Raw genomic sequence first — 8,962 nt, 5'->3', positions numbered from 1 at the left:
TTATTTTAAGATAGTGGATTATGGAGCCAATTTATGGACTTGAGAAATGTACTGATGAAAGATAGAAAGAAATAGCAATGTACAGTTAATAAGATACAATATATCCTTTGTTCTAAAATAGACTGGCACATTTTTTATTACTGTTTTGTCTTTTTTTTTTTTGAGTGGCATAAGAGCAAAGTTTCATAGGCCACCCTGAGCTGCACATTTCTGGTTGTCTTTTTGTACCGTTTCTGTAGCTTTGCCAAAGCTCAGATACACAGCTCATGTGCAAGATGTACAGTACAAAACATACAGTAAGCACTGGATCTGCATTGTAACCAGAAATGCTGTAAACCCTGTTTAAACAAAGCTGGTCTCTTAACAGTGATCATCACCACCAGCGAGTGTGATTTAAATGTTGTTGGTTGTTTTGTTTTTTGAATGCTTTTGACTCATCTTAGCTTTATGAATGTTATTTTCTTGTAAAAAAAGAAAAAAAAAAAAAATTTTCCCACACTACATTTTTTGATTCAGTAACAATTACAATAAACATCAAAGCACAAATGTTTCTTAGTTACAACTTAAAAAATAAGGAATAACAACTGTAGAGGGCATTCAAATAAATATGAACATAGATATGAATAACAGTGATCATAATGTACCTCCTAGTGTCTTGAGAGCAAAGAAGTGGTTTCCAAAACCACTTAAATGTCTAATTAAACTGTTGATTAATTCTAAACTTTCTGATTAATTCTTGCACATTTCAGTATAAAGGATTTCTTTGTAAAAGCCTTTATTAAATCAAGACTAATCACTCAACCTCACTGTTTTGATTTGGAGAGAAACTAAGCAAACTGAAAAAGAAGCTCTACAGTGAAAAACATTGATGATGACACAAAAAAAACAGAAATGTTGGATGATTTTAGTTGGTATTAGGGCTCTCCGAGCTCTCCCTCCATAGTCCGGACCAGAACATAAAGCTCAGCAAGACCGACAACAGATGCTGCAATCACTGCAGCTATTACTCTCTGAAAGAAAATACATACAGAGACATTAGAAATATGTTTTGTTCCTAAACACCCAACCTCATTGCCTGTGCATTGATAGTGTGAATGCTGTTTGCACTTACTGCTGTCGTCTCTGTGAAGATATACTGGCTGCCCAGGTATGAACAGGCAAATGCAGCAACAACAGTCACCAGGAAGTTCAATAAAGTAACAACAACTGCCTTCGCGGAACGCACTGAACAATACAAATGGCACATAAGATGAACAAGACAGAGATAAATAAAATGAGGAGAGAACAATAGAACATCCTGACCTTGTCGTCCAAAATCTGCTAAAGTTCCATGATGATGCATTTCCTGTTGAGCAAAATATACATTTACTGACATGATTTACAAAAACACATTAAAAGCACGTATATAATAAAGTCTTTAGTTCACCTGTGGATTTACATTCCGTGTTATTCTCTTATATTCTTCATTAGCAAGTTTTGCTTTAATTTTTTCTAGACGGGCCACCAACTGGGGGTTCTGTTGGGAGGAAATAAATAACTATGATTATCAAGCTTAAAACAGTGAATAATATAATTTCTAATATTAACATAAATACAGATAGTAATGAAGTATTCCCAATTACCCTTGGAGGTCTGATGACTTGCGGAAGATGAAGTGTGCTGTCCTTAAACAGTTCATGAAGATACAGTGGATGTCCTACAAAAACAGCACACTCAGCTTGTAATGTGCAAATACATCAAAACATGAATTGCTCTATAAAATGTGAATGTTTCTTACCGTTTTCTTGAAGAAGCTTGTGTAGTTTTCTCACAGTCTTGAACGGTATGATGGCCTGATCTGTCAGAGCCTTCAGTTCTTCCTTCAGCTCTTCTGATATGACAGTTTCTCCCTCCATCAAACCTCTCGCCTTCTCCTCAAATCTCTCTCCGACTTTAAACGAAGAAGCCATGATAACAAATATGCCTGCTAAAGATCAGGACACCTTAACGTACACTTAGTAGTAGTATATGTATCTCAGTACTGTATCAGGCTATGTGGACACAAAATAGACAAGTAGCGGAAAGCAAAAAGGAACTTCCTCGTTTAATGTATCAACAAGCTAAAACTACATCAAATTATATAAATGAAAAAACATTCCTAACCAAACTAATATGTTATTTCAATGTCGCTCTAATATAACTGCATATCAGCTGATTCCTTCTTCTTCTGGGTGTTTATCGCCCGATTGCAAAACAACTACACAATCGCACAGCGCCACCTGCTGTCAAGGAATATATTCAGCGCAAGAGAGGCTTTTATTAATATTTTATTCTTAAATTATTTTTTATATATAAATTCAATTATTTGTATATGATATTTGTTGAATAGATCGGTGCTTGTTTGGTTTTAACATGTTTACATTTGTTTATACGATATTTTGCGATATTAAAATTAATAATATAATATTATTTTGTTTTATTTGCGGGGAAAATTAAAACAAATAAACAAAATTCTAAACACATCAATTATATAAATAGTAAAATCCAGCGTCAACTTCAGCAATGTCGAAATAAATTGAAGAACGTTTGTGCGTAGTATCGACGTGTTCCGGTCGCAATGCGTTATGGGAAATGGTGTGCCACTTTGTAATGTCCAAATTGCAATTAAAGGGTAATAAATTAATTATGTGTCATTTCAAACTTGTGCTTTACTTGTACAAACTTACCAATATTCCTGAATTCCACGCGCTTTAGATGTGAGGTTGGTGTTTAACATGATTTTGACTAAGTCCATGTGTTCCTGTGCAGAATAGCTAAAGGAAGATGGCAGCGTGTGCATTACGTCGGGGCTTGTTGTCCATTGTTAGTAAATATAACCAGCACAAATGCACTCACAGAATACTGAGTGCAATAGACTTCAGCAGCCGATTCGATGTGAGAAGAGTCCAGCCGCTGTGTTCATCATGCGGTCTGTCCAGTTTTCAACAGACGAGGTTCATGTCATCGCGGTAAGAGCTAGTAAAGCGATCCGAGCGTCCTACCGTGTCCTCTTGTTGCATAACTGCGCTGAGATGTAGTTTCAGCAAATAGTTTTGCGATGTGTCTGTGAAATGCATTCGTGTTTGTTAAGAATTTATTATCAGCTGTCATGTTTAATATTAGCTGTTTCTATAGTTTGAAGGATTCACGTGCTTGCGTACCTGCTACACTACTGCTATATTATTATCTCACTGCTCAACTTTATGTTTGTAAGTTACAGCTTGGCTGGACGCCTGAATCATGGATCTAGTGTATTGATCACACTGCTTTTGAGTTGATTTTAAATTGCTGTTGGAATTGGACAGAAATTTTAAAAGGGCCTAAAAGGAGAACACTCTTCAGCCTTGCTTTCAAACCTTCCAAAGCCATTCTTGATTACATAAGTGACAGTGTGGGTCTGAGCCTGAGCCAGCAGACAGTAAACATGTCCTGTTTCTTCGGTCAGTTCAAGTCTGTCTGTTTAGTTCACTCTGAAACTTTCAGGTTCGATGTGGTCAGTGTCCAAATCCTTTGTTAAGATTGCGCAATATTCAGCCATGTTGACCAAAAGTTGGCTGGGATGTTGAATTCAATGGCATCATCTACCATCCCATAAAGCAAAACAATTAAGAATTTGAAATATAGAAATATCTCTTGCTGCGTGTTTGGTATCCCACTATGGGATATTACAATTTATATATATATATATATATATATATATATACATATTTTTAATTGATTAATTCTTGGCAGAAACAGGCCGGAAGGGAAAATACTGGAGCCTGTTGGAGTATTTGAAGCTCTGAAGCAGCACGGCAAATATGAAACTGGTCAGGTCAGTTAACATTTTAATGACAAAACCCTTGACTCTGATTCTTTTCATGTCAATATTCTAATTCTAAATGTGCAATCCACAGCTATTCCTACACAGTGTTTTTGGCTATAGAGGCATTGTGTTATTTCCTTGGCATGCTCGTCTTTATGATCGAGACGTGAGTCCTGCTGCTGCTGCTACTGCTGCTGCTGACAGGTATGTATTGAAGGACTTTTTTTAGGCTCATACCTGATAAAATTATTTAGTTTGTTTTACAACCCTGTGGTCGTGTTTGATGTTTGCTTTTTCAGCAAGCCAGACTCTGTGGGCCATGGGTCGAAAGAAGTGAAGGGCAAGATGCATACATACTACCAAGTCCTCATAGACACCAGAGACTGCCCTCACATAGTAAGTGGCATCAAACGACATATGCAAATAGTGAATTGAGGTAGTGTACATATTGCCCCATAACATGTGTGAACACTTAAGCTATGCTTCTTAAATATATTATTGTCCACTTGATTTTTAACTTAAGGTTGTTTGCAGCCATTTCAATCTTGAATGTTCAAGGCTTCTGTTATAATCCATTTGCAGTTATATTAGCTATTTAAAAACTGTTATGTCTGTTATGCTGCTTAATTTTTATCATATAACTTACATTTGTTATTGCAGTCACAAACACACTGGTTTGTAGCACAAATACTTTACAACACTCTATGCTTCTAGTTTTTACTTATAGTGACTAATGAATCAGAAAACTCATTTACTTCTAACAGAAAATAGCTTACTATTTCATTGCAATATAAGGTTAGAAAGTTTGGGTCAGTAAGATTCATTCTTTTTTGAAAGAAAATAAAACTTTTATGAATTAGGCAAGGACAACTAAAATAGAAGGGTACAAAAGATTTCTACTTTAAATAAATGCTTTCTATTCACCAAAATGTCATGAAAAGAATAAACCTTAAAATATATTCTAATAAGAATAATATTTTACCATATTACTATTTTTAATGTATTTTTTTAAATGCAGCATCGGGGCCTATGAGAGACTCTTTCAAAAACATTTGAAAAATCTTACTAACACAAAACTTTTGAACAGTAGCGTAAATATTTTATCTATATATGTATCTATGGGTGTTTTTTTTCTTTGCTGCATCTGTTTATTATGTTAGTATTAAATAATCAATGCGTTCATGTTTGTCTTGGATGATCTGCTGAGTTTAATGCAATCATGAGTCCATTTTCAATTTTTGTCACCATTAGTCTCAGCGATCTCAGACTGAAGCAGTTACATTTCTGGCAAATCATGATGATAGCAGGGCCCTGTATGCAATTCCAGGTAAACTCTTTTGATCAGTCACTAAGAGGTTCAATTATATAGAGGGCAGCATTTTATATATATATATATATATATATATAAGTTCCATTATCTGTCGATTGTGTTTTACACATCTTGTTCATTTCTTCCTTGTCTGCTTTTGTCTTTCAGGTCTGGATTATGTGAGTCACGAAGACATCCTGCCTTACAACTCCACTGAGCAAGTTCCTATCCAGCATGAGCTGTTTGAACGCTTCCTCATGTTTGACCCCTCCAGAAGTAACTAGTCCACTGATACTGTTGCAACAGTGTTCAAACTTTTACTGATGAAATCTTTCTTATGGACTGCATTTATACTGTTTATTTAGATCCTCCGTTTACAGCGAGAGATACCCTCCGGGCCTGGCAGGAGAAGAATCATCCCTGGCTGGAGCTCTCAGATGTGCACCGTGAAACCACAGAGAACATCCGTGTCACTGTCATCCCCTTCTACATGGGCATGAGAGTAAGAACAGAGGGTTGCTATGTGTTAATTTCTTATTGCAGGTTGCATTAAACTTACTAAATGTATACAATATCATGTATCACAGAGCTTAGTCAGGATAGCGCAATAATTAATTTTTTGACAGGAATGTAAAGAAAAAAAACATGATTAAACAGTTTTAAAAGTTATGAGTTAAGAAAGGTATGATATAGGACATACATGGTGTCTTGAATTGTAAAGGCTGTAAGTCTGTCCCTCACAGTCCTGTTTTCTTTTGCGTTAAATTCAATATAATAGTGTCTAACTGGATTAAGGTCTATACGCTATTGATGAAATTTTTGGGATTTGTAGAAAATGTATTTAATGATCTTCTATGCTCAGCAAGGCTGCATTTATTTGATCAAATATTATTACAATACATTGTTAAAAAAGTAATTTATTACTCTTAAACAATGTATTGTGTTCGCAAAGCTGAATTTTATCATAACTCCGGTCTTCAGTGTCTCCGTTTTATTTGTTGTTGAAGATACATTTCTTATTGATGTTAAAAAACTGGTATGCTTCAGTGCTTCAATATTTTTTTGGAACCGATATGATTTTTCAGGATTCTTTGATGAACAGAAAGTTCAAAAGAACAGCGATTTATTTGAAATATTAAATCTTTTGTAACCATCATAAATGTCTTTACTGTCAGTTTTGCCAATTTGATGCATCCTTGCTGAAGAGAAGCGTTGTTTATGTATTATTTTAATTTATTTTGTAATATGTATGGAAGTAAAATGAATGCATCTTGTGGTCTTGATTTTGACTTGTTTTTGTATGCCGACAGGAGGCTCAAAACTCCCACGTGTATTGGGTAGGCAAAATGACCTAATTATGTTTTTACAATAACTCATGGTTATTGGTGACCTGTTAGATATAATATGTTAATGTTTTCCTCAGTGGCGGTACTGCATCCGTCTGGAGAACCTGGGCAATGAGGTGGTTCAACTCAGGGAAAGACACTGGAGGATCTTCAGTCTCTCAGGAACTCTGGAAACAGTCCGTGGCAGAGGAGTGGTTGGCAAGGTTATTAATTAGCAAAAGTATAATCCAGAATTAAAAACTATGAAAAAATGATTTGTTTGCTGAATGCAATCTGTCATTATCTCACCAGGAACCTGTTTTGTCAAGTGAACAGCCAGCATTTCAATACAGCAGTCATGTTTCACTCCAAGCACCCAGTGGACACATGTGGTGAGATTATCAACATACTCTTACAACCATGATAAATGTTCATTTTTAAAAATCATGTAGACGGGAAATGCGTTCAACCTGTAAGACTGGATGGCTGAATGAGTTTTTTGGGTGTATCGAATGTGATGTTATTTTTCATGTTTTGTTTCCTTGTTTAGGGGGACATTCTGTTTTGAGAGGACAGATGGCTCACATTTTGATGTGCGCATTCCACCTTTTTCACTTGAGAGTAATAAATATGACAAAGCTCCCCCTACTGGCTATCCCCTGTAACAGACCTGTACCTATGGGCTTACCTCAGCTCAGCATCCTTACAGGCTCCCTTGGAGATCCATGTTTTACCTTCCTTACCAGTGCTCCTTCAATATACAGTGGATTTAGTGAAGCATCTTTCAGTTTCTGACCTCAGCACTGAATATTTGTAGCAGTCGCATATCTTAAAAGGAAAAAAAGGAAAGCAAGTTGCAATGAGGAGTTGATCTTATTAAATGGTGTAATGCAAGTGTGCGATGGGGACACGGCCAACTGATTCTTTTAAACTCTTGCATCTCGAAAGGCCGTACTGAGAGAATTTGAATGTGATTTTTCTTCTATTTATTTGTTATCTTTAAGTTTAAACCCCTTTTATAATAAATTCCTTACTTATATTCTGGAGAAGACATTCTCTAGATGTGTTTTCTCCAAATTGCAAATAGTCTACTTAATGGCTTGCTGCAAATATTATTCTAAGGTCATGCCAAAGTCAGCCAGTGCAATGTGGGCTGACTAAGAACTGTATTAGAGATCATCATCTTAAAACCAACCTTTGATCATATATTTGGATTAAACTACTGGATGATGAACCGCTTTACTGTTTACTGTAAATATGTTTGTAAAAGCATAAATAAAATGACATTTCCAATTTCCTGTTTTCTTATTATGATTGATATGGTATTTCAATAGCTGCTGCTGTTCTGTACAAATAATGACTTGAAAGAGGATCAGCAACTTGCACCGAGTTGTATGGCAATAAAGTATTGAATCCTGAAGATGTCAGGTCAGCTACTTAATTTACATTTTACATTTACTATTTGATATATTTACCTTAATGTTTCATAGAACTTTCAAAGGAATCGTTAATCCAAAAATGAAAATTTACCATCTGAATTATAGTAAAAAAAAAAAAATCACAGATTTTGATAAATTTAGCATTGCAGCACTTATTTATCGATGGATCCTCTGCAGTGAATGGATGCCAAAGAGTCCAAACAGCTGATAAAAACATCACAGTAATCCACACGACTCCAGTCTATCAATTAACATCCTGAGAAGCAATAAGCTGTGTTCATAATAAATCCATCATTACAGTGTTTTTACACATTATTGCTTTCTCCGGTGAGAAGTTGTCTAATCTGAATCAGTAGTGGAATATGCACAGATCGAGCACCGTTTACAAACAAAAAACTGTTCTAAACAAATATTTTGTTGGATTTTAATGTCAGAGAACAACAGGAACTAGACTTTTTCACTGGAGGAAGCTATAGATTATGGACTGGATTTTTTAGCAAGAAGTGATTATTTAAAGTTAAAATGCTTTTATTGATGGATTTGTTTCTTACAAACACGCAGCTTTTCACTTCAAGAGATGTCACCTGATGGACTGGAGCCATGAGGATTATTGTGATGTTTTTATCAGCTGTTTGGACTCTCATTCTGACTGCACCCATTCACTGCAGAGGATCCATTGTTGACCAAGTAATGTAATGCTAAATTTCACCAAATCTGTTCCGGTGAATCTTCAGTGGCCTAAACCTGAGTACACTGCAATTTTTTATTTTTTATTTTGAGTGAACTATTCTTTTAAGTGTTTTATTACCTTTTCAATACCAAATTATCCATACAAGAACAAAAAAATTGCAGCAGATGACATGCCGTGTGTTAAACACCAGATGTCAGCAAAGAAAGGCTAACAACGTAGTTCAATGATAAAAAAAAAATTATAACTTGAGGAGAATCTATACGAATATACGGGGATGGACATGCCCAAGCGTATGAATGATTCTTTCATTTCCTTTAAAGTACTCAAATTCCTCCTATAGTGCAAACTTGAGCAGTCCCAGTAGCAAGCATCTGC

The 8,962-nt window shown here is 35.5% G+C and overlaps 2 protein-coding genes across 3 annotated transcripts; one reads left to right on the top strand and one right to left on the bottom strand.

Annotated features, from left to right (window-relative positions):
• Window positions 1-143: 143 nt before the first annotated feature.
• LOC132122725 (transmembrane protein 199-like) lies at window positions 144-2,173 on the bottom strand. The gene is made up of 6 exons (XM_059533072.1): window positions 1,778-2,173; window positions 1,623-1,696; window positions 1,427-1,516; window positions 1,303-1,345; window positions 1,112-1,224; window positions 144-1,010 (listed from the first exon to the last, which is right to left on the bottom strand). The coding sequence occupies exons 1-6, from the start codon at window positions 1,947-1,949 to the stop codon at window positions 915-917; spliced, it is 588 nt and encodes a 195-aa protein (XP_059389055.1). The 5' UTR covers window positions 1,950-2,173; the 3' UTR covers window positions 144-914.
• A 363-nt stretch (window positions 2,174-2,536) lies between these two features.
• Window positions 2,537-7,750, top strand: LOC132122724 (polymerase delta-interacting protein 2-like). Of its 2 annotated transcripts, none has more exons than XM_059533070.1 (12): window positions 2,537-2,650; window positions 2,788-2,987; window positions 3,757-3,832; window positions 3,915-4,027; window positions 4,123-4,219; window positions 5,075-5,150; window positions 5,301-5,408; window positions 5,498-5,634; window positions 6,443-6,469; window positions 6,556-6,681; window positions 6,770-6,849; window positions 7,008-7,750. In XM_059533070.1, exons 2-12 carry the CDS (start codon window positions 2,803-2,805, stop codon window positions 7,120-7,122), a joined length of 1,140 nt encoding a protein of 379 aa, XP_059389053.1. In that variant the 5' UTR covers window positions 2,537-2,650; window positions 2,788-2,802; the 3' UTR covers window positions 7,123-7,750. The 2 variants fall into 2 exon arrangements, with proteins under 2 accessions (XP_059389053.1, XP_059389052.1); XM_059533069.1 differs by having other exon boundaries at window positions 3,751-3,832.
• The last annotated feature ends 1,212 nt before the right edge of the window (window positions 7,751-8,962 follow it).

The sequence above is a fragment of the Carassius carassius genome, chromosome 41 (assembly GCF_963082965.1).
Source record: "Carassius carassius chromosome 41, fCarCar2.1, whole genome shotgun sequence".
Taxonomy (NCBI): Eukaryota; Metazoa; Chordata; class Actinopteri; order Cypriniformes; family Cyprinidae; genus Carassius; species Carassius carassius.
Note: the sequence above shows the minus strand (reverse complement) of the source record. Positions and strands in the feature narration are given on the sequence as shown.

Coding starts and splice junctions, on each gene's coding strand:
- LOC132122724 (XM_059533069.1), top strand. CDS start 2,803: ATGGCAGCGTGTGCATTACGTCGGGGCTTGTTGTCCATTGTTAGTAAA. Junction 6,470..6,555: donor AAAACTCCCACGTGTATTGG/GTAGGCAAAATG, acceptor TGTTTTCCTCAG/TGGCGGTACTGCATCCGTCT. Junction 6,682..6,769: donor GCAGAGGAGTGGTTGGCAAG/GTTATTAATTAG, acceptor TTATCTCACCAG/GAACCTGTTTTGTCAAGTGA.
- LOC132122725 (XM_059533072.1), bottom strand. CDS start 1,949: ATGGCTTCTTCGTTTAAAGTCGGAGAGAGATTTGAGGAGAAGGCGAGA. Junction 1,697..1,777: donor CAAGCTTCTTCAAGAAAACG/GTAAGAAACATT, acceptor CTGTTTTTGTAG/GACATCCACTGTATCTTCAT. Junction 1,225..1,302: donor AGCAGATTTTGGACGACAAG/GTCAGGATGTTC, acceptor TGTATTGTTCAG/TGCGTTCCGCGAAGGCAGTT.